The sequence below is a fragment of the Labeo rohita genome, chromosome 17 (assembly GCF_022985175.1).
Source record: "Labeo rohita strain BAU-BD-2019 chromosome 17, IGBB_LRoh.1.0, whole genome shotgun sequence".
NCBI lineage: Eukaryota > Metazoa > Chordata > Actinopteri > Cypriniformes > Cyprinidae > Labeo > Labeo rohita.
The window spans coordinates 15,755,791-15,779,562 of NC_066885.1; the positions used below are offsets into that span (position 1 = coordinate 15,755,791).

Sequence of the window (23,772 nt, forward strand, 5' to 3'; positions counted from 1 at the left end):
GGATTTTTCCCAGAGCTATCCCCTCTCCTATCCTGCATTAAGTACAAAATGTGCAAATTCAGAGACTGATTAAACCTAAACTAACAAGTCAATCAAAGTATCAGCTCCTTAAATAAGATTGTTCACTTGTTTGTTTTGGCAGAAGCAATAAAATAAATGTTTTGAAAGCAGCATGAGAAGGTGATTCATTATGTTTTTTTTTTAAAACTAAAGTAAAATCTAAATCTAATAATACTGATGGTTATTTAGCCATTTACACTATTATATTGTCATTTAGTGATTTAATATCTGTGCACCAGCTTTAATTCAATACATCAATAATCATTTAATCATGATTCAAGAATTCAGGTACAATATTACCAATGTTTAGGTGAACTGAAGAGACCATCAGTGTAGAAAATGCTGACATGGAGCTCTTGTGAAAACACGTTTGACACTTGAATCTGCAGTGGTTTTGGTGCCACGACCATCAGCACTCCAAAAGACTTGCGTAGACATTTATTACCCTCAACGTTCTTCATAACTGTGAAAAGGAGGAGCACTGACAAATACAAGACAGATAGAGTGTGAAAAAAAATATCACGTAAACTAAAAAATAACCTGAACTCTTAAAGAAAGCGGATGTGTTTTAGCTGAGCGTCTTATTAGGTAGAGCATTTGAAGAATAATGTCAGCTGTTGTTCAATTTGGACTGCTTATCGCTTGCTCAGGTGAGTTTAGAATTCAACTAACTTAAAATTTTGTCTATGGCTCATTCATTGATTTGCATTTACTTAATAATTAGAATCATATTCATCAAATATAAGAGTGATATCTGTTTTCGTGGTTCAGTTTTTGTTGGGTGTAGCAGCATTCCTAACAAGGCAAAATGGAAGAGTATGCTGGAGAGAAATGAGCTGAACCTTCCTGAAGAAGTCAAAATGAGTCATGGATTGGACGTAGAGGTAAACTGATGCACAATGTACTGCTATATTAAATTAATTGTACTTTTTCCTTGCATTTCTCACCTTTTTTACTATCCCAAAAGGCTGACATGAATGCCATTATGTGCTGGGTTTGCAAGAAGACAATTCATGAGATCAAGGGTGTGATTCTCCATGAGATTAAGAAGGTGAACTAAAATTTTCTTTTACTTCAACTCTACAGATATTTTGCTTGAAATGGTCTTTCCAACCTTTAATTAAATGTTTATTTCAGGAAATAAAGTCAGTGTGCCATGCAATGAAGATCCTCGAACACATCTGTGAGCACAATGCATATAAATACCAGTTGCTGATAGCTCATCTGCTGTTTCCTGGTAATAGCGAACAAACCTGTCACCATTTGAGCATGTGTAAATAAACTGTATTGCTCTGTCGTGATGAACCAAATCACTTTCCTAATGTTTAATGTTGCTATATTTTTCCAAATGCAGGCAGTGCAGTGTTACTTTTCTAGAATATTGTGTGCATTATACACTGTTTAAACCATCATAAGTAAAATCTAATAACCAAGATGCAATAAATTTGATTGTTGGATCATTTACTGCTTCTGACGTGCATATTTTGTTCACTGATCACTTGGATGACAAAACTTGGGTTTTATTTGCATTTTTTTATTTATTTATTTATTTATTTATTTGTTGTTGTTGTTGTCGTTATAGGACATTTTCCCAAATATTCCCAGCTTTAACTTTTAAATATGTAACCCTGGACCACAAAACCAGTCTTAAGTAGCACAGGTATATTTGTAGCAATAGCCAGTAATACTTTGTATTGGTCAAAATTATTGTGTTTTTTTATGCCAAAAATCATTAGGATATTAAGTAAAGATCATGTTCCATGAAAATATTTTGTACATTTCCTACCGTAATTTTTTATTAGTAATATGCATTGATAAGAACTTAATTTGCACAACTTTGAAGGCAATTTTCTCAATATTTTGTTTTGCACCCTCAGATTCCAGATTTTTAAATGGTTGTATCTTGGCCAAATTTGGTCATGTCCTCCAAACCATACATCAATGGAAAGCTTATTTATTAAGCTTTTTCAAAAGGTGATGTCATTTAAAAAAAATATATATATAGTTTTTGACTAGTTTGGCGGCTCGGGGTCACATATTCTTAAATGTTCTTACCTCGTGTTGAAGAATATTTGACCATGTGACTGCTAACAATTCCCGCGCTGCCGAAGGCAGAGGAAGTGCACGTGCGAATAGCGTGACTTCCAGTTTGAAATATTTAACATTTTGATTTTGTCACCTTAAAATTAGCATTAATGTTATACATATCAGCTAAACTTAAATCTTACTTAATCCAGCAGTCGATCTAAACACGTCTGGGAGAGCGCGTGGAGCAATGCGCGTGTCATAATCACTGAGCCGCGGTTTTTTAAACTGAGGTAAATTTTGTTAACAGGTGAAAACTCGCTAATATAGAGCTTAAAAAATAATCATAACCACATTAAGTTCAACATATAAACATGTAAGCTTAATTTTTAGTTATACAAGTGCGCTTAAAGTCTTTTATTGTCTTTATTTATGTGATTAGAAAATATCTGGGATTATAAACAAACAGGAATGACAAATAAATGCACATGTCGTTTATACTAAAATACGTATGACGTAATGATGTAATTATAATATGTACACAGTGGCAGTTCTGTAATATTGGCTTATTTAATCATCGAAATATGATTAAACTGAGCCGACCATGGGCAGAAACCGCCCCGTCTGGACCCGCTCACAGTCTGCAGATCCGGCGCGGCCCGCGGAGAACGAGGCCGAACCCAGCGGGTCGGAACCAGCCGGACTCATCTCAGCAGCCTCGCAGGAAGACGTCCGGACCGACCCTGCTGATCCAGAGGCAGGAGATGGCCGCCTTCTTCAGACTGTTCGGTGGGTTCAGCAAAACATCTGCCCGTGAAACTTTACAAACTGGATGTAACCTTAAGTATCCCATACCAAAACACCACTCATTTTACACCAGTGTTTTCTAGTTTAATTCAGAAATTTTAGGATACACACTGCCGCTCAAAAGTTGGGGATCATTAAGTTATCTAATATGTCTTATGCTTATCAAATTTCCATTTATTTGATCAAAAATACAGAAAAAAGTAATATGAAATATTATTTAAAATAAGAGTTTTCTATTTTAATATACTTTAAAATATAAGTTATTTCTTTGATGCAAAGCTGAATTTTCAGCATCATTACTCCAGTCTTCAGTGTCACATGATCCTTCATAAATCATTCTAATATGCTGATTTATTATGATTGTTGGAAACAGTTATGCTTCTTCATATTTTTTTGGAACCTGTGATACTTTTATTCAGGATTCTTTGGTGAATACAATTTTAAAAAGAACAGCATTTATTTAAAATAGAAATCTTTTCTAACAATTTAAGTCTTTACCATCTTACCTTGCTGAATAAAAGTATTAATTTCTTTCAAACAAAGAAAAAACTTTGAATATTAGTGTATGTTGTTCAGTCTTGATTAGCAGAAAAGGCTTCTTTAAAAAATATTAAAAATCTTACTGATCCAAACTTTTGAATGGCAGTGTATATAGATGTAATTCTGAAGAATAAGACCTTTTTGCTGTCTGCACAGATGATGATCTAATACAAGACTTTCTGTGGATGGACTGCTGCTGTAAACTTACAGACAAGGTAACAAGATATATTCTGGTGTATTTAATATTAAGTGGTTTTTCAATTGTCAGTTTTGAATTTAGAATAATGTATATAGGCAGCTGTGTCTCTAATCTCAATTCTGTTTTTTTCCCCATATAGTATTTGTTGGCTATGACATTTGTGTACTTCAGGAGGGCTCGCTTCAGTCTCACTGAACACAGCAGAATGAACTTCTTCCTTGCCCTGTGAGCTGATCATTCAATGTGGATGTTCTGTACGCTGTTTAGAAAAAAATCACATTAAATTTATGGTGAAAAACTGGCAGCTGTGGTTGCCCGAAATTCACTGAAAAAATAGTGTTTCTAGTTTTATAGGAAGTATGGTGAAAAACTGGCAGCTGTGGTTGCCCGAAATTCACTGAAAAAATAGTGTTTCTAGTTTTATAGGAAGTATGGTGAAAAACTGGCAGCTGTGGTTGCCCGAAATTCACTGAAAAATAGTTTTCTAGTTTTATAAAAAACTGGCAGCTGTGGTTGCCCGAAATTCACTGAAAAAATAGTGTTTCTAAAGATAAAAAACTGGCAGCTGTGGTTGCCCGAAATTCACTGAAAAAATAGTGTTTCTAGTTTTATAGGAAGTCTGTATGTTTTAAACCACAAAGATAAAACACCTTTAGGGTCACACACAACACACATTACTAATGACAAAAATATGAACAAAACTATTTCCATAAAATATAATCACGTATAATGTGTCATGCAAGAACACATCACATATGGGAATCCTTTTTTTTTTTATACTATATGTGGTGAGGTAAGTTAGATTTAACCAGTTTATTTACCAGCATTACCAGCATTTTTACAGTATTTTTTTTTTTTAAATGTACAGTTAGTGTATGGGGGTTGCACTTTATTTTGGAGATGTTAATTTAAAGTTCTACAATAGAACTGCAATATGTCATGAGTGTGACAGAAAAATCTTATTTATGAATACAGTCCAAGTGCTCAATTTTTCATACTCTAGCTATCTGGCAAACACTATGGAAGAAGATGAAGAGGAAACCAAATATGAGATCTTCCCCTGGGCTCTGGGAAAAAGCTGGAGGAAACATTTCCCACGATTCCTAAAGCAAAGAGACCAGTTGTGGGCACGCATAGAGTACAGAGCGGCCGTCAGCAGACGATGCTGTGAGGAGGTGCGCATTTCACTAAACATGCACTATAAAACATTTTATAGAGAAATACCTCTAAATGAAATTGATGCATGATTTCAGGTAATGGCTATTGTGCCATCTCACTTCATCTGGCAGCGCGAGCGTGCAGAGCATCACAGCGGAGCTCAGAGACTGTACCAAAACCGTGAGGAGATCCTTATTCCCCGCGGGCCCTCTGCTTCTCCAGAGCCTTGTTTTCTCTGTGCAAAGACCTCTGCCCGTCCTGTGCCTCGTCCATCCTCTATTGGAGCCCGCTTTTCAAATGTGCCACTGGAGGCCATTGCACACAAGTCCCAAGCTTTACACGGGCCTAGTAAGATCACCAAAGCTCAGCACACCTGTAATTGTATGACTAAATCAGGTAAAATGAGTGTGTGGCACCCTCTAGTGGTATTACAGGAAATTTTAAAATGGCATTAGCTAAAATTGTTTCATATGATCCATACCAATGCCTCTGTAGAAATATTCACCACTGGCTTTTGTTCTTTTTTTTTTATGTATATATATTTTACGTTTACAGGAAATGATGCATGTCAAGATCATTCAATGGACTGGATCAGTGAGGAGTAGCTTGGTTGCAACATCAAGCAGATCATAACTGCCCATTGACCATATCAGAGACACTTCATCTGAGGGCCACAACAGAATTTCAGTCTCTAAACTGACCTTGTGCAGCTTTGGTGTGAATAGGATAATAGTCATGTACATTGTTCATAAAAGATGTAAAGAATGTCTCAGAAAATACTATGTGAACGTTTGTACATGTATTTTACTGTATAATAATCCTCATCACTATTTATTTCTTATTGTTGTGCAAAGTACTTTGCTCTTCAGTGTGCACTTTGTTACTCTCTTATGTCTTAGACATAAGTGTGAATGAAATGTTTAAGTGTTAAATATGGTAGGATTAATAAGTCTGTCTCTTAAAGAAGTTAACATTTGGCTAATATAAATACGAATAAACACATGAAATTTAGTCCATGAATGAAGCACATAGACTCACTATATTTAAATACTCAAGAGCAAGAAAAGAAAACATGCAATAAACTATTGGCTTTTTATTATACAAGTTTATTGATATGGCATATGAGACCCAGTAGCTTTGTTGTCCTCTTGCACACATTAAATGTGGAACATCTATTTCAAGATCTTTCGTAATTTTACGAGGAATGCTGAAAAGAAACATTAAAATCAGACATTACAGTAGAATTCTTAAAACATTAAATATACTGAACTACGCACAAATATGAAGCGCTAACTCACCTGTATGCCCAGTCTGTTCAGGATGAGGACGTGCAATGTATGGGACAGCTCCAAATGCCACCGGATCTTGAAAATTCAAATCCCCTTTAATAAAGCATGAATTACAGTTGAAGTCAAAAGTTTACATACACCTTGCAGAATCTACAAAATTATTTTACCAAAATAAGAGGGAGCATACAAAATGCATGTTATTTATTGTTTAGAGACATTTACATATAGTCCACAAGAGAAAATAATAGTTGAATTTATAAAAATAAGACCCTGTTCAATAGTTTAAATACACTTGATTCTTAATACTGTGTTGTTACCTGAATGAGCCACAGCTGTTTTTTGTTTGTTTGTTAGTTTAGTGATAGTTGTTCATGAGTCCCTTATTTGTCCAGAACAGTTAAAATGCCCGCTGTTCTACAGACAAGTCCTTTAGGTCCCACAAATTCTGTGGATTTTCAGCAACTGACTCATATGCAACTATTACAGAAGGTTCAAACGCTCACTGATGCTCCAGAAGGAAACACAATGCATTAAGAGCCAGGGAGTGAAAACTTTTTAAATTTAAAGATCAGCGTAAATTTAACTTATTTTGTCATGTGGGAAACATGTAAGTACCTTCTGTAGCTTCTGAAGGGCAGTACTAAATGAAAAAACAAAACAAAGATATTTAGTCAAAATGAGAAAAATACACATTTTCATTCTGTTCCAAAAGTTTTCACCCACTGGCTCTTAACGCATCATGTTTTCTTCTGAAGCATCAGTGAGTGTTTGAACCTTCTGTAATAGTTGCATATAAATCCCTTAAGTGTGACAAAATGGATTTCAAAATCATACAGTCATTGTTGGAGAGTGTTCAAATACACAAAATGCTGAAAAACCACAGAATTTGTGGGACCTGAAGGGTTTTTCTGAAGAACAGTGGCCAGTTTAACTGTTCAGGACAAACAAGGGACTCATGAACAACAATCACTAAACAAAAAAAACATCCACAGCTGTGGTTTATTCAGGTAACAACATAGTATTTAGAATCAAGTGTATGTAAACTTTTGAACGGGGTCAATTTTACAAATTCAACTATTATTTTTTCTTGTGGACTATATGTAAATATCTTTTATGTGAAATATCTTATTCAGGTCAGAACTAAATAAAAAATAACATGAATTTTGTATGATCCCTTTTATTTTGGTAAAATAATTAAGATTTTGCAGATTCTGCAAGGTGTATCTGCAAGGTGTATATAAACGTTTCTCCTCAACTGTAATTCTAATTGTGAATGATTTGTACTGATGTTTGGATTCTTTTGAAATACGCGACACTCAATCTGTGACTACTTTATGCAGTAAAATAAAAGGTAAGCACTGTAAACATTAGATAAAAGACTGTTATTAAAGAATTCACCTTTTGTGTCACCTTCACTTGGTTCATATTTGTCATCATCATCATCTTCACGTGGAGCTTTTCGTTTATTAAACGTGCCGTCTTTTTTGAGTGACGGGCCAACAAGCCAATCCCTGTACTGAACCTCCACAATGCGTTCACACACCAGAGGAAGAGCAGAGCATCGCAGACCCTCCATCAGATCAATGACCTGTGTGATACTGGTGACAAAATCAGGAAAACATTCAAATTTCACCCTTCAGTGTTACAAAAGTTTTCTATTTCAGATAAATGCTGTTGTTTTAAAAGTCCTATACATAAAAGAAAAAAGTGTCATGGTGGTTTCTACAAAAATATTAACCAGCAAAAACTGATTTCAACACTGATGGTAATAAGAAATGTTTCTTAAGCACCAAATTAGCTTGTTAGAATGATTTCTGAAGGGTCATGTGACACTAAAGACTGAAGTAATGATGCTTGGAGCTTTGCCATCACAGGAATAAATTACATTTTAAAGTATGTTACAATAGAAAACTGTTCTTTTAAATTGTAATAACATTTGACAATATTATTGTTTTTACAATATTATTGTTTTATCAAACAAATGCAGCTTAGGTGAGCATTGGAGACTTCTTTCAAAAACATTTAACCCCACACTTCTAAATGGTAGTGTATATGTATGCACAGAATTTTGTATTACTTTGCTTGATAAACAGCGCACACAGATCCAGGATGGAGGTGAGGAACCACAGCAGGTAAAGCCAAATGTGGATTAACCATATCCAGAGCAACCTAACACACAAAACGTCTTTCATATACAAACAGCAAATGATTCTTATATAGTAATATAGTAAAATGATTTTGATATAGTAATTTGATAACAAAATATAAAACACATCACAAGGTGTGGCTCCTTACTGAGTTAAAACCTCGACCCTCCAGAAGAGGTCTAGCAGATATGAGATCTCCATGATGAAACTGAACATTATCAGGCCATTCCTCTCCTCGCCGAAGACTCCACGAGGATCGCCAACGCTGGTAGTTTAACACAGAGCATCTGTGATGGTCTTCTCTTATCTCCACACTCAAAACACTTCCTTTATGACCCACTGAAAACATAGACAAAAATGTATGCAGAGTGATTATTGCAGTAGTACCAGATTTTGAACAGTAAGATTTTTAATGGTTTTTGAAGTCTCTTCTGCTCACCAAGCCTGCATTTATTTGATCCAAAGTACGGCAAAAACAGTAACATTTTGAAATATTTTTACTATTTAGAATAACTACTTTCTATTTGAATATATTTTAAAATGTAATTTATTCCTGTGATTTCAAAACTGAATTTTTGGCATCATTACTCTAGTCACATGATCCTTAAGAAATCATTCTAATATTCTGATTTGCTGCTCAATAAACATTTATTATTATTATTATCATGTTAAAAACAGCTGGGTAGATCTTTTTTATAGGATTCTTTGATGAATAGATAGTTCAGAAAAACATTTATCTGAAATAGAAGTCTTTTGTACCATGTTTTGTAACATGTAACATGTCTTCATTATCACTTTTGATCAATTTAGTTTATAATGTTACAAAAGCTATTTCAGATCTTTGGATCTTTCTATTCATCAAAGAATACTGAAAAAAATGTACTCAACTGTTTTAAATATTGATAATAATAAAAATAAATGTTTCTTGAACAGCAAATCAGCATATTAGATTTCTGAAGGATCATGTGGCACTGAAGACTGGAGTAACGCTGAAAAATTCAGCTTTGGCCAAAGGAATAAATTACATTTTAAAATCTATTCAAATAAAAAGCAGTTATTTTAAATAGTAAAAAATATTTCACAATATTACTACTTTTGCTGTATTTTGGATCAAATAAATACAGGCTTAGTGCGCAGAAGAGAATTCTTTAAAAAAAACATTAAAAATCTTACAGTTCAAAAACTTTTGACTGGTAATATATACCTGCAACAGTTTGAAAATACATACTTGTGCAGGACAATATCACAGATAACCTCATGATCACGTGATTCAACATTATATTGCAGTTTATGAATACCTAAAAAAAAAAGGAACAATCACACACCTGCCCTGGACAGGAAGAGGCTCATAGCTCCAGACCCAGAGCCTGATTCTAAAACACAGTCTCCTTCCGTCACATCCATCATGGTCAACATCGCACTAGCATCCTAAAAGAAAGAGATTCAAGACACTCTTTTGTTTTCACTGCCATAAAACTAACACGATGTAACAATTTTACAACCAGAACTAAACAAAACAAATATCAAAATTAATTTAAGTATGGAAATTAAAAGCATGTTCATTATAGAAAAGGTGTTTCTTTACTTTAGGGTATGCAATAGCTGGCCCTCTCTTCATGAAGAGAGTGAACTCATCCAGGCTGGGTCGACGAATGACAATTGGGTTTCCCATTGAAGTGCGTATGATGCTTCCAGCAGGACGTCCCTCCATGTCTTTATGAGCTATTAATCCCCAGTTGCTATGGAGCTTCAGTCCTTCCTTTAGTTGGAACATCTTCCGAAACTCCAAACGTCTCTTTCGACTGAACTCGGCCAGCAGAGTCTCTCCAAATCGTATTGGCCTTTCCCCAGGAACACACACATGATGTGGAGCAAAAGATCCTTGAGGTTCCTCTGTTGTTTCTTCCGGCTCCTTTCCCAGGCTCTGACTGTCCTGTTCCTCCTCAGTGTTTCTAGTGTCCCGTAAAGCCCAAACCTCTTGACTTAATCTGTCTTCAGGCAGAAGCTGACTGACCCGCTCTAGTGGGGACAGAGGTCGACGCCTTCCAAACAAAGAAGCTCTTCGAGAGAACTGTGGGATTGTGGATGCAGGGGCGTCTGAACTACTGTCGTCTCTGTCGGAATCATTTGGGCCGGTCCCAAAGTTTCTCAGAGCACAGAGAAATTGTTTATTGCGAACCACATTATGTCTCTCCAAACATGTGACACAGGCTTTGGCAAATTTGCGAGTCATGAATGAGAGACCCAAATGTAGTGAAACTGTCATGGTTTTAGCTCAACAGAGAATGGCTTGAAGGATGAAGATGACACACTTTGATGGTTTGGTGCTTCTCACCACACAGTAATCAGAAACATCACACACACCAGCTACCGACCAGAATAGACATATCGGTAGAAACAGATAAATTATAATTATTATATAATTCACTACAATTTACATCCATTCAACAACCTTTGTAAAATACAAAGTCAAACAAATATGTATCTTTCATATTACCTGAGTTATTCGAAATATAATTATTTTTTTGGCTGGATACTAGTTTAGGTGGCAACTTAACTTAACTCCATTATGTTAGAAGAAAAACAAAAGCAAGCATGATTCTCGCTGGGCGCCGCCATGATGGAAAGGACGCCACTGACAGATGCAATACAGCCTAGTCACCGGTAGGTGGTTTCTTTCTACCTTCTCTTTAGTACAATAATAAACTTGACAAATAACGTTCAGAGATTTCCGTTATTTACCTGATTCAGTATTCTTTATGATACATATCGTAAAATGAGAAAATATAAGTATTTATGAGGCTTATATGATTAGTCTAGTACACTATTTTCTTATAGGATAAAAAAATACAAATAATAATCCTTTGGAAAAACAAAATTATTGTAGTCGTTTACAAAAAAAATTTGTTATATATAAATAAATTAGGCTTTTTAAAAGAGAAGATGTTATTAGGCGAGAGTAATGGAGTCTTTAAGCCTCTTTAATGTGTGCAAAAAAACTTAAGCTTTAATAGGTATTAACTTAAGTGTTTATAATTGTATTAATTATATGAAAGCCCGTGTAAAAACAACAGAAATTATTTATAAATGCTATATATATATATATATATATATATATAACTTTTCTTTTTTTTTTTTTGAATCTTTAAATGTACATAAAGATATATGACCCACAATGTCTTTTGAATAATTACAGGTACAAAATAAATGTGTAACCGTTTCAAGTAATGTTACACAATGAACATATTGGATTAACTTTTTTTTTATTAAAGTTTGACAGTGATAGTAAAGTATATGTAGTTTAAGTACTATGTACTAAAACGTATTCACTTCAGATATTCATCTGATAATACACAAAGATAATTTTCACTTTCAAATTCCAATAGATAACAAAACTCGAACACGAACATAAAGCATTAAAACTTCCGCATCCGTCAGTGATTGGTTAATAACACTTATGACACGCCCCTAGAACCCAGCGGGGCCAATTAGCTTGCTCGCTGTTCCTGTGCAGCTGCGCATGCGCGCTGTCCAATTTTCTCTCACACGTGTTTCCCGTGGAGCAGACGGACGCACGCGGAATGGTAAGATGGCGGCGGACGGAGGCCGAGCTGCGCTACCCTGCGCCTTCAGCCCAAAATCACAGCAATTCCTGGCTCTCTGCGCACAGGACGGGAGACTGCGCATTTGGAATACCGACAGCAAAACTCTTCAACAGGAATACGTGCCTTCTGCGCACCTGAGCGCAGCCTGTACCTGTGTGACATGGGGACCGTGCCGAGCTGTTCAGGTAACGTTAGCGCACAGTGTTCGGGGGGCAGTCCGGGGATGCGGCCTGCTGTAACGCAGTGCATCATTGTAAGGTCTTCGAGTCGCTTTGACTATGTATTTATCCTGAATGTGATCATAAAACTAAACGCGTACTGTTCAAGAATATCTATTTTGTGTGCTTTAGTGCTGCACTCGTGGGGCGCGCTGCGCACATGTTGCGTGTGGCACATGTTCAGAGACACAGGCCTCGAGACCCGCAGACCCGACGCGTAAATTAATATTAAAACCTGTTAAAAACACTACACTGATGCTGAAAGTGCGGCTGCATGTGCTTTTTAGGGCTTGTTAACATTGTTATATTCGTCTGTTGGTTGTCGGTGGCTAATAACGTAGGCAGAATAAGTTGAGGTGGGCTAAAGTGATGATTCAAAGTTTTTATAATCCAAAATCATGTCAGCATGTCTGTGTTAGTATGATACATATTTTTGCGTTTTTAATAATCAGTGCTGTATTTAGATTCACTTTAAAGAACTAACACATGGCCACATGGCTTCACAGCCTTTACTCGTGAATATTCACTTGTTGCTTTTAGAGGAGTGTCTATCAAAAATTACAGGCTTTCCGTTATATTGGTGTATATTAGTAATACGTGAAACGTCCTAGGTCGTTGATTCTGGATCGTGTTGGAGAAAGTTGGTCATATACAGCTTTGACAAGTAATGTTTTCATTGTTACTAGTAACACAGCAAATATTTGACTTTGAATTCTATTGTTTGTTTGTCCTATATCCAACATTCACTTAGCACTAGTATATATTCTAGTTGGTCTGGTACCTGTTCAAGATTTGCTATTTATTAGCTGTTAACAGTAGGTCTACTACTTGTAACTGCACAAATAGTTATTTTTTGTTCCAGTTTTGTAGTACAAACTGAATTGGGGCTGGTACTTAATTATTAGACTAACTGTTTACTGTTAGCTAGAGGTCAGTATTAACACTTAAAAATGTACTTGTAAAATTGGAAAAGCTACCATAATCAGTTGGAATGCATACTAGTTAGAATAGTTGATCCCAGTAATCACTGGAGGGAATTTCTCACCAGTAACTAAGTGTTTTTATGTCTTTTTATGTACCAGTATCCAATTAATAGTTACTAGTTACTATTTAAAGGGATAGTTTATGCAAAAATGAAAGTTCTGTCATTAATTACTCACCCTCATAAGACCTTTGTTCATCTTCAGAACACAAATTAAGATATTTTTGATGAAATCCGAAGGGTTTAAAGTCACTATTTTTGTTTTTTTTTGCGCACAAAGTGTTCTCGTAGCTTTATAATATTATGGTTGAACCACTGATGTCACATGGACTATTTTAACAATGTCCTTACTACCTTTCTGGGCCTTGACTGTGGTAGGACCCTTGCTGTCTATGCAGGGTCGGACGGCTCTCGGATTTCATCAAAAATATCTTAATTTGTGTTCCAAAGATGATTTATGCATCCGAATGTCTTACGGATTTGAAACGACACGAGGGTGAGTAATTAACAACAAAGTGTTTGTTTTTGGGTGGACTGTTCTTTTAACTTGCAAGTAAAACAGATAATAGTAAGTTTGAGGTAAAAAATGTTAAAACGGCTCTCAATAGGTGACATGCATTTCAGTCTTAATGAAGATGACTGAAACTGTGTAAAATATGAACGATAGGAAATGTGTAATTTTAAGTTGTATCTTAATGAAAAGTTTTTTTTTTCTATGTGTGTGCTTTAGGAGGTGCCACAGAGGAAGAGGAGGAAATGTGAGGCCGGGTCAGCAGCTGAGCAGTCAGATCTGTTGGCACTGGGCACTGCTGCTGGGACGGTCCTCATCTACAGTACAATGAAGGGAGACCTGCATTGCACTTTGGTAAGAATTCATCACCAACAGCTGGTACTTGTGAAATTTGACTGAAGCAACTCAGAAGTTTGGTGCAAAACGGTTTACTTGAAACTGGCAAACAAAGTATTGCCAGTAAAGTAAAGTAAAGTAAAAAAAAAAAAAAAAAAGTATTGAGGGGTTTCTGATAATACTGGTCAAATTGGAAATGCTAATGAAGTCTTAACCTGTTAGGAGGGGGGTCACAGTGGACCAGTGAACAGCATCCAGTGGCATCCAGAAGACTCTGTGTTATACAGTGGCTCCGATGACGCACACATAGTCGAGTGGGACCTCCAGACAGGAAAAGTTCGTTGGTAAGTCGATGTGAGATTTTTGGCCTGTAGGTTTTCTGTTGCTTTGTTTATCAGCTTTGTTGTCTGATTTTTAAACAAATATGACATGTTCTGTGTTCAGCAAATGGAGGGCGGACAGATCAGCCATCAGCAGCCTGTGTATAAGTCCAGATGGAAAGCTGCTGCTCTCTGCAGGAATGACCATCAAGATGTGGAACCTGGAAACCAAGGAAGTGTACAGGGTGAGTCTGACCTCCATGTTTCTACTATCAGCCACTGATAAATGAAAACTGAGAAGCTGCAGGTTTAACAATGAGATTTCCCAAATTTGTAGAAATTCACTGGGCACTCCACCATGGTAACGACTCTATGCTTCGCTACAACACGACCCCCAGACAGTAACGGGATGTATTTCTTGTCAGGGGCAGCTCACGACAGGCTTCTGAGTGTGTGGTATGTTGCACCTTTATTTAAGTAGCTACAGCATACAGTTATAAACCCATAATGATTATTTACAGTTGGTGTACAGTTTGTTCATTTTGAGATTATTAGGATCAATCCACAGACTAAAAGTGTCTCTCCACTTTGTCAATTCCAAATTCTGCTGACAGCTACTTTTTGAGGCAGTGTTGTGCAAACTTTGGCATGTTTGTGTAGAACCTATTTGCTGTATATTGGCATTACGTTGACAAATTCATTTACATGAAATATTTGGATATTAAAAATATCACAGACACTTTCTTTATATCTTATTTTGTTCATAATCAATAGGTTATGAATGTACAAAATGATTACTTATAAACATCATTTGCCGGGGTATATTTTATATATCGGGAAATCATTTGTCTTAAAGTATATTTCAGATACAGTCCTTGTTGCGTTTTCTTTGTATCTTATTTAGTTTCTACACTACCAGTATTGTTTCATGTTTTTAAACGAGTCTCTTCTGCTCGCCAAGCCTGTATTTGTTTGATCCAAAGTACAGCAAAAACAGTAAATGTTGAAATATTTCATATAACTGTTTTCTGTTAAGTATATTTTAAAATGTAATTTATTCCTGTGATTTCAAAGCTGAATTTTTAGCATCATTAGTCCAGTCACATGATCCTTCAGAAATCATTCTAATTCTCTGATTTGCTGCTCAATTGTTTTTTTATTATTATTGTTCTATATACTGTTTTATTGCTGAAAACAGCTGAGTTTCAGGTTTCTTTGATGGATAGAAATTCAGAAAAACAGCATTTATCTGAAATAGAAATCTTTTGTAGCATTATAAATGTCTTTATCATCACTTTTGATCAATTTAAAGCATCCTTGTTAAAAAGTATTAATTTATATAATGTCTTTTAGTAGTTTTGTTTTTTTAGTAGTGTAGTGTATAATGTTATAAAAGCTTTTTATTTCAGATTAATGCTTATCTTTCTGTTGGATATTTCTATTCATCAAAGAATCATGACAAAAATAGTATCAACTGTTTTAAATATTGAGGGTAATAATAACAAATGTTTCATGAACAGCTAATCAGAATATTAGAATGATTTCTAGGTTCATGTGACACTGAAGACTGGAATAATGATGCAGAAAATTTAGCTTTGAAACCACAGGTACAAATTACATTTTAAAATGTATTCAAATAGAAAACTGTTATTTTAAATAGTAAAAATATTTCAAAATATTTTTGAAATATCAAATAAATGCTGACTTATTTAAAAAACAATAAAAATCTTACTGTTCAAAAACTTTTGAGTGGTAGTGTATACATTTCTCATCTAGTATGTAGAGCTCGGTTTGGCTTTTTTTTTTGTTGTTGTTGTAAAACATAATTAGAACTTATTTAAAACAGCATGGTTTGTGATTAAAAAAAAACTCAAACTAAGATCTTTTTTTCCCTCTGTGCTCATCAGGCAGGTACGGTCTGATGGCAAAGACAAGAACTCTGTGGTGTCTTTTACTCTGACAGATGAACCCCAACACATAGACCTTCAAAGATCCAACAGCAAAGATGAGGTCAGGATTTATTGAGCTGGCTTGTGTTTTTACAGTAATTATCATACATTTCAGTTTATGAAGATCTGACACCTGTCTGTGTGTGTTTCTCAGGCTGTGAGGTTAGCAGTGGTGTGTAAGGATGGTCAGCTTCATCTCTTTGAGCACTTTCTGAATGGGTGAGTTTGTCCATCTTGTATTCATCGGTGTGACTTGTTGAATTCTTTAAAACAGTGCAGCAAAGCTCACGTTTATATTTTTCCCCTCTCAGGCCGTGTAAGAAGCCACTGTCTCCAGTGTGTTCCCTGCAGGTCTCCACTATGAAGGGAGACTCACCTGTGCCTGTGCCTCTGCTCGCAGCAGCTCTGTGTGCTGACAGACAGAACCTGATGCTGGCGTACGGACATCACCTGCAGCCTGTCATGGAGAAAACTGTAAGTGCAGCAAAAATGTTTTGAGTTTACTGGTTAATTCATTTGGTCAGTTATACTTACATGATGTCTCTTTCCACAGCCTTTTAACACATCGGAGAGACACGTATGCTTAGCCAGAGATATACATGCCACTCTTTCTCTCTCTGTAGACACAGCTATCTCCAAGGTAAGAGTCCATCTGTGCCATTAATATGTGACCCTGGACTACAAAACCAGTCATAAGTAGCACGGGCATATTTGTAGCAATAGCCAACAATACATTGTATGGATCAAAATGCCAAAAATCATTAGGATATTAAGTAAAGATCATGTTCCGTAAAGATATGTACATTTCCTGTTGTAAATATATCTCAACCTAATTTTTGATAAGTCATATGTATTGCTAAGAACTTAATTTGGACAACTTTAAAGGTGATTTTTATCATTATTTTTATTTTTTTATTTTTTATTTTATTTTATTATTTTCAGATTCCAGATTTTCAGTTGTATCTAATATTGTCCTATCCTAATAAACTAGCAAGCTTTCAAATGATGTATAAATCTCAGTCTCAAAAAATTATGACTTGGTTTTGTGGTCCAGTGTCGTACAAACTTTACCTGTTTGTTGTAGTGAATATTAGGCATTTGACATTCAATTTCAGGCTGCATCTATATAAAAAACAGCTTATTTTTGATTTGAACTATTATGTTTGTTTGTTTGTTTGTTTGTTTGTTTGTTTGTTTTTTTTTTTTGGACATTACTAATTGTGACTGCCTAGGATATTTATGCTTTCAACACTTAATTTGTCACACTGTAGGACTGTTTGAGTGTAAACAAAATATAGTGAAACTTAGAAGAAATGGTAACCAGTTTCAGCATCTAAAATATACACTTAATTTAAAACATTATATATTATGTACTATATAAAATATGCGCTACTATTCAAAAGTTTGGGGTCCACAAGATTTAAAAAAATAAAGTCTCTTAGGCTTGCAGAGGCTGCATTATTTGTTCACAAGTACAGAAAATATTGACTTCAATTTAAAACATTTTTACTATTTTAAAGAGGTCATGAGTTGAGAAATCAAATTTTCCTTGGTCTTTTGAAATGTAAGAGGTCATTGTACTATAAAAGCATCCTGTAAGTCTCAGAGCTCAAAACCTCCTTGTTAGTCCAAAATGGCTTTTATTGAAACCAAGCTCAGAAAATGACTCTTTTTTAGATTTTGTCACTTTATGACATAATGGAGCAATGAAAAACCAGAATCAGCTCAACCTATTTCTACATCTTAGTGAGATTAGATTAGTGAGATGAGGACGGAAGACCAATACAGGATCCCTGGACTAAAAATAAAATTATAGGAAGTATTTAAATCCTAGGAAAGTGGTTATTTATTTTCAACTATGTTGATGTCTCAGTAGTGCATTAATTGTTTGTTCGGTACATTTCACTGGATTCTTTGGTAAATAAGTCGCAGTTTCGGCGAAGACTTTGCAAACAGACTTTTGCTGTAAGATATGGACCTGACTGTAGTACCACTACATTTACGTAACCAATCAGTGAGTTCTGATATGTAATAATTCATGTACAGTCAGCTGTTCTCAAAATCATTTATTGCTGTTTATGCATCAGTAAATCAAGCCAGTGAGTAACTACGTTGTTTCTCTTAATAATGTTATTTAAATTGTGATTCACTTATATACAGAAAGCGAATGCTAATGTGTTTGTCACTTCTGTTCAAACTATTGAATTCTGAAAAAACAAACAAACAAATTATTAATTTCTTAACTCTTGTTGACCCCAAACTCTTAGAATAGTGCTAATTTAAACAAATGTAAACCTTGGATCGTGATGTTAAAAACAATTTAAATGACATTTCACTTGTCAAATACCCATTTCCTCTGTAACTGTTATGTTTATTGTTTTTAATAACATGAATGGCTTATTGGCTAACTGCATTAATTTAAACCTCATTTTCTAGGTGAAGACACCAGTTGTTAATAAGCAGGGCAAGGTTTTAGTACCAGGACTTCCGGGACACAAGGCACCAATCAAATTAACTCCCAATGAACCAGAGAAGAGGAAAAAAGAGGACGGTCCCAGAGAGGTAAGACTCAACACCTCCCAACTAATTTCATTAAATTTCAAGATTCACCCTCCTTCAAGAAATGACTTAAGGAATTTCTTAAATCTAATACATGCAAAATCCTCTCATCTTATTGTAGATGTCTATTGAGCAGCGGTTGGAGCAGATCGAGTTGAGTGTCGAAAAGAAGGGTGCTGGTAAAGGCTCGTCCTCCCTGCAGACGGACAGTTTTGCTGTACTGCTTGTGCAGGGACTCGAGAGCAAAGATGAGCGCATCCTTACTGTAAGTTACACACTCCTCTTGCTACAAAATTCATACATAACTACTTGTTGTAGCCATATGAAATATTAGCAAAGTTTGTAGTGTGTGCTATTTATTGTTTGTCTGTGCATGATGTTTATGTTTTAATTGTAATTTGATTAATTCTAACAGAAAATATTTCAAACCAAAAAAGAGATGTTGATAAAGAACACTGTTGCCCGATTACCACCTCCGGCTGTCCTGCCATTGCTGGAAGAGGTATTTTTATTTATTTTTTTGTTATTGAGATGTTGTTAAATGTTTGTGTGTATATATAATATAATGTAATATAATATAATATGATGTTATATTATATTATATAATATTATGCTATATTATATTATTTTATTTTTTTTTTAAACAAATAAGTGAAATTTAATATTTCTATTTAGCAAATATGCATTAATTGCCCAGAAATAACTGTAAAGACATTATAATGTCACTAGAATTTCTGATTTAAATAAATGCAGTTCTTTGGACTTTATTATTTATATTTAATATTTAATTATATTGTTGTGTTTCAAGCTATATGCTTCTATATTGTTTTCAACATTGATAATAATGTTTCTTGAGCAACAAATCAGCATATTAGAATGATTTCTTAAGGATCATGTAAAATTCAGTGTTGCATTACAGGAATAAACAACATTAAGATTTACAGTTTTATGATGTGTTTTACTATGTTAATTTTTAAAAAACTTACTTTTGGTTATTGTTGAATAAATTCAGCCTTGGTGAGCATAAGAAACATCTTTCAAAACCGTTAAAAAAATGGACAGTTCCAATTTTTAATTATTTATGGTTGTTTCTGTAGCTGGCCAGAAGACTGGAGGGGCATCCATTCGCGTAAGTAATTTTCACTTCTGTTGCTTTTTGTTACTTTTATGCCCGGTTTGACAGACGGGGCTTGGCTTAAGCCAGGATTTAGGCCTTAGTTAAATTGAGATGTTTGAGCAGCTTTTATAAAAATGCCTTAGATTAAAACTTTACAGGTGTGCAGAAACCAGGGGATTATGTTTAAATCTTTTTAAGGCATTAAACTACTTACTACTTTTTTTCTTTAAAAAAAAAACCTAACACTAGCTTTTCTGTTCTTTTTGTATTGCATTGTATTGTATTTTTTTCTCTTTGTTTATTATAGAATTAACAAAAAGCAAAAATAGAAGGCCTCTAACGCTATTTCTTTTTTTTTTTTTCTATCTGTTTTCTTTTTATTTATTATATAATTAAGAAAAAGTTGCTACATGTACTGCGTTAGGCTAACTGAGACTTGTAATAGCACTTGCATGTTTTTATTTTGTTGATTTTGATTGCTTCCATTGTCCTTTTTTGTAAGTCGCTTTGGATAAAAGCATCTGCTAAATGTAAACCTTTTGTAACATCTTGTTTTTCTCTGTGCAGGGCTTTGCTTATAGTTCAGTGGTTTAAGGCTGTACTTACACAACACACATCATATTTGTCTTCGGTAAGTCTGTGTGCATCTACACATCACAAATGTGCATAATCCAGATTTTAATGTTGTGACAGTGCATCTTTAGCCTTACATTCACAGTATATCATGTTTTTAAGGGTACCTCATTTGGTCTGTTCATCTTGTTTCCCCACAGCTGCCGGATCTAGTGTCTCAGTTGGGCTCAATCTACCATATGATTGAGAGCAGGGTGAAGTTATATCAACAGCTCACCAGACTCCATGGCAAATTGTACCTGCTCATGACACAGGTGAGCTGCTCAAACACAAGCAACCAGAACAAATGGGTTAAACATTGCTTTGATTTCTCACTGTGCTAATTTCCATGTTTTTGCTAATAGGTGGCGACAAACAACAGTGCTAAGAATGCTGGTGATATTTCTCACCAAGCAAAGCTTGTTTATGAAGAAGGTAAAGAATTGTCTTAATTTTTTTATTTTTTTTTAGTAACCAGAATCAATTTGTTTTGCAGCAAAATACAGAAATGTAATGAACTACAGACTAATTGAATAGCTTATAGATTTTATTGTTCTACATACACCTTGCAGAATCTGCGAAATCATAATTTAATAAAATAAAATGGATCATACAAAATTTTATTTTTATTTAGTACTGACCTGAATAAGATATTGCACATAAAAGACATAGTCTGCTGGAGAAAATTATAGTTGAATTTATAAAAATGACCCTGATCAAAAGTTTACGTACACTTGATTCTTAATACTGTGTTCTTACCTAAATGATCCACAGCATGTTTTTTTCTTTTTTCTTTCAAGTGATTAGTCGCTTCTGAATCCCAGTTAAACTGGCCACTATTCTTCAGAAAAATCCTTCAGGCCCCACAAATTCTTTGGTTTTCCAGCATTTTTTGTGTATTTGAACTCTTTCCAACAATCACTGTATGATTTTGAGATCCATCTTTTCACACTGAGGACAACTGAGGGACTCATATGCAACTATTACAGAAGGTTCAAACACTCACTGATGCTCCAGAAGGAAAAACCATGCATTAAGAGCCAGGGGTGTAAACTTTTGAACAGAATGAAGATGTGTACATTTTTCTTATTTTGCCTAAATAATATATATTTTTTCATTTAGTACTGCCCCTCAGAGGCTACAGAACATAGTTACATGTTATATAGTTACAGACCAAATAGGTTAAATTTACCCTGATCTTCAAATTAAAAAAGTTTTCACCCCCCGGCTCTTTATGCATTGTGTTTTCCTTAAGTTTAATGCAACTTTGGGGTTTTTCTGAAGTACAGCGATCAGTTTAACTGTTCAGGACAAAAAAGGGATTCATGAATAACTGTCACTAAACAAAAACGCTTGAACAGAATTAAGTGTATGTAAACTTATGAAACTCGCGAACAACTAGCACTAAACAACAAATGTATTTCTATTTTGTATGTTCCTTTTTATTTTGGTAAAATAATTAACATTTTACAGATTCTGCAAGGTGTATGTAAACTTTTGACCTCAGCTGTATACTGTTTAACCTTTTTCATTTTAAATGCTTATTAATGTACCTGTTTTTCAGCTGATTTTCCAGATTGTCTTAAATGCTGACATGACAAAAATAAAATAATTTTTACATTTTTCTACAGAGTCGTCTTCAGATGAGGACGAAGGCTCAGAAGATGAAGGTCGTCCTGAGGATGACTCAGATGTAAGAGATGCTCTCAGTTGTTGTGTGTGTGAAATGTGGCATTATGGGATTGTTCTCATGTTGATTTGTCTGTTCAGAACTGGGAGGAGGATGAGGCAGCAATGGAAGTGACAGAAGACAAAAAGAACCACAAAGACGACGAGGAGGATGATGAGGAGGAGGATATGAATGATGAATCAAAAGCAAATGGTGATTCAGATTTGGACCCTGAAAATGAGAGCGAGGAAGAATAATACCCAATCAGGCCGCAGGATACAAAAAAGGACCCTTACATTTATATATGCTTTCATTTTATTTTTCATTTTGTTGAATTTTATTGTAACAAAACAAAAGTTTATGTTTTATAGAACTTCGATAACTTTTGCGGCCTGGACTTGTGGTTGTTAAAGGGCATGTGACCCTCGGCCCAGACTGACAGCTCCTCGTGCGGGAACCGCACATACACGCGTTTGAGGTCCATTCGAGTCACTTTTCCTTTGACTTGAGACTGCCTCTGTTTTGTTGACCAGCTACTATAGGATTCAGTGGGATTGATTTCCAAACCAAACCCCCCTCCATCCCTCCGCTCGATTGCATCCTCAATCGGGCGTCCGACGTCCCAGTGGTCCCAACATATGACATTATCATGTTTATGCCCATCAACACTGTCCTCTGATCATATCTTTAATTTATGTCGTCATTACTCTGTCTTTCACAGTCATTTCTCATGTTTGAATTCCATGTCCTGTGTGTGTGATTTTCAGATGAGGGTATTTTTTTTACACCCTCTGCAGTCATGACCCGGTTCTCGGTCTTGAGAACAGAAAATGTGAACCTCTCCCAGTACATGAATCTTAAAAGCAGTCCCAGAGGAGTGTATGTTTAATTATACAGTGGTTGCGGCGAGCGTCAACCAAAACTTTTCATGCAAACTATATCAGCGACTGTTGTACAGTTTAAATGAAATAAATACTGTTTCGTTCTCATCTCTTGTTTGAATTCATACTTTTATGTTTTCTTTACTGGTGCTAAATGTCAGCAAGCAAGAAAAATCTCTGTTGGATGAATTAGAGTTAGCTCCTGCAGTTAAATACCAAAAAATAAACCACAGCACTGTTTATTTAATTGACAATTTTAAAGGTATTTAAAAAAGGTATTTAATATATTTATTTAAATATGTAAATGCACTGGTAATTTTCTGCCAGGACATTATGCATTAATTTTATGAGCATTTAGGTTCACCCTAAAACACAACTTAATGCAGTGCAAAACTGAAAATACAAGTACAATTCCTGTATAAAAAATAATTGTGGTAAACTACTTACTAGTTGGTACAGTATAGTGCATTTTTTAAAAGATTAGATTGTATTATGAGCATTATTAGATAACTTTTCAATTTGTTTAAATTGCCCAGCTGAACTATATTGTAATAGAACAGATAGATCTACTAGAAGAAGACTGCAACAGAAAAAATAGTAATAGAAAGATCATTGCTGCCTTTTTCATCCATAATGAATTGTTCACTACCATTTAAGTATCATATTTTTTAAATTAATTTTATTTAGATTTTTAATTGTTTATTATTATTTTTATTTATTTTTACATTTCTAGAGCTAGAAATTACAATTTGGATACCACAGAAAACATATTTCTAGCTCTAGAGAAA

The 23,772-nt window shown here is 34.9% G+C and overlaps 3 protein-coding genes across 7 annotated transcripts; 2 read left to right on the forward strand and 1 right to left on the reverse strand.

The window, feature by feature from the left end:
* Nucleotides 1-2,128: 2,128 nt before the first annotated feature.
* On the forward strand, nucleotides 2,129-5,816 carry spdya (speedy/RINGO cell cycle regulator family member A). 2 transcript variants are annotated; one of them, XM_051134285.1, is made up of 7 exons: nucleotides 2,129-2,378; nucleotides 2,631-2,874; nucleotides 3,589-3,647; nucleotides 3,771-3,856; nucleotides 4,635-4,806; nucleotides 4,885-5,137; nucleotides 5,345-5,816. In XM_051134285.1, exons 2-7 carry the CDS (start codon nucleotides 2,670-2,672, stop codon nucleotides 5,392-5,394), a joined length of 825 nt encoding a protein of 274 aa, XP_050990242.1. In that variant the 5' UTR covers nucleotides 2,129-2,378; nucleotides 2,631-2,669; the 3' UTR covers nucleotides 5,395-5,816. The 2 variants fall into 2 exon arrangements, with proteins under 2 accessions (XP_050990242.1, XP_050990241.1); XM_051134284.1 differs by having other exon boundaries at nucleotides 4,885-5,185; nucleotides 5,345-5,807.
* A 56-nt stretch (nucleotides 5,817-5,872) lies between these two features.
* trmt61b (tRNA methyltransferase 61B) lies at nucleotides 5,873-10,881 on the reverse strand. 4 transcript variants are annotated; one of them, XM_051134282.1, is made up of 8 exons: nucleotides 10,723-10,881; nucleotides 9,811-10,592; nucleotides 9,551-9,653; nucleotides 8,374-8,564; nucleotides 8,156-8,247; nucleotides 7,477-7,676; nucleotides 6,088-6,153; nucleotides 5,873-5,996 (listed from the first exon to the last, which is right to left on the reverse strand). In XM_051134282.1, the coding sequence occupies exons 2-8, from the start codon at nucleotides 10,489-10,491 to the stop codon at nucleotides 5,962-5,964; spliced, it is 1,368 nt and encodes a 455-aa protein (XP_050990239.1). In that variant the 5' UTR covers nucleotides 10,492-10,592; nucleotides 10,723-10,881; the 3' UTR covers nucleotides 5,873-5,961. The 4 variants fall into 4 exon arrangements, with proteins under 4 accessions (XP_050990239.1, XP_050990238.1, XP_050990236.1 ...); XM_051134281.1 differs by having other exon boundaries at nucleotides 5,874-5,996; nucleotides 6,088-6,171; nucleotides 9,811-10,514; XM_051134279.1 differs by having other exon boundaries at nucleotides 5,874-5,996; nucleotides 6,088-6,171.
* An 885-nt stretch (nucleotides 10,882-11,766) lies between these two features.
* wdr43 (WD repeat domain 43) lies at nucleotides 11,767-23,092 on the forward strand. Its single transcript, XM_051133909.1, has 18 exons — nucleotides 11,767-12,015; nucleotides 13,761-13,895; nucleotides 14,100-14,221; nucleotides 14,322-14,442; nucleotides 14,535-14,653; nucleotides 16,105-16,207; nucleotides 16,301-16,365; nucleotides 16,458-16,620; nucleotides 16,700-16,786; nucleotides 18,583-18,708; nucleotides 18,827-18,970; nucleotides 19,121-19,207; nucleotides 19,803-19,834; nucleotides 20,390-20,453; nucleotides 20,596-20,709; nucleotides 20,800-20,869; nucleotides 22,066-22,127; nucleotides 22,205-23,092. The coding sequence occupies exons 1-18, from the start codon at nucleotides 11,815-11,817 to the stop codon at nucleotides 22,358-22,360; spliced, it is 1,971 nt and encodes a 656-aa protein (XP_050989866.1). The 5' UTR covers nucleotides 11,767-11,814; the 3' UTR covers nucleotides 22,361-23,092.
* Nucleotides 23,093-23,772: the final 680 nt, after the last annotated feature.

What these genes read in the sequence shown, in the direction of transcription:
- wdr43 (XM_051133909.1), top strand. Translation starts at nt 11,815, where the DNA reads ATGGCGGCGGACGGAGGCCGAGCTGCGCTACCCTGCGCCTTCAGCCCA. An exon ending in TCCTGCCATTGCTGGAAGAG is followed by an intron (nt 19,208 to 19,802) that starts GTATTTTTATTT and finishes TTGTTTCTGTAG; the next exon opens with CTGGCCAGAAGACTGGAGGG. An exon ending in AAAGCTTGTTTATGAAGAAG is followed by an intron (nt 20,870 to 22,065) that starts GTAAAGAATTGT and finishes ATTTTTCTACAG; the next exon opens with AGTCGTCTTCAGATGAGGAC.
- spdya (XM_051134284.1), top strand. Translation starts at nt 2,670, where the DNA reads ATGATTAAACTGAGCCGACCATGGGCAGAAACCGCCCCGTCTGGACCC. An exon ending in CGCCTTCTTCAGACTGTTCG is followed by an intron (nt 2,875 to 3,588) that starts GTGGGTTCAGCA and finishes CTGTCTGCACAG; the next exon opens with ATGATGATCTAATACAAGAC. An exon ending in GCAGACGATGCTGTGAGGAG is followed by an intron (nt 4,807 to 4,884) that starts GTGCGCATTTCA and finishes GCATGATTTCAG; the next exon opens with GTAATGGCTATTGTGCCATC.
- trmt61b (XM_051134281.1), bottom strand. Translation starts at nt 10,491, where the DNA reads ATGACAGTTTCACTACATTTGGGTCTCTCATTCATGACTCGCAAATTT. An exon ending in CAGCTATTGCATACCCTAAA is followed by an intron (nt 9,654 to 9,810) that starts GTAAAGAAACAC and finishes TCTTTCTTTTAG; the next exon opens with GATGCTAGTGCGATGTTGAC. An exon ending in AGGGTCGAGGTTTTAACTCA is followed by an intron (nt 8,248 to 8,373) that starts GTAAGGAGCCAC and finishes TTTGTGTGTTAG; the next exon opens with GTTGCTCTGGATATGGTTAA.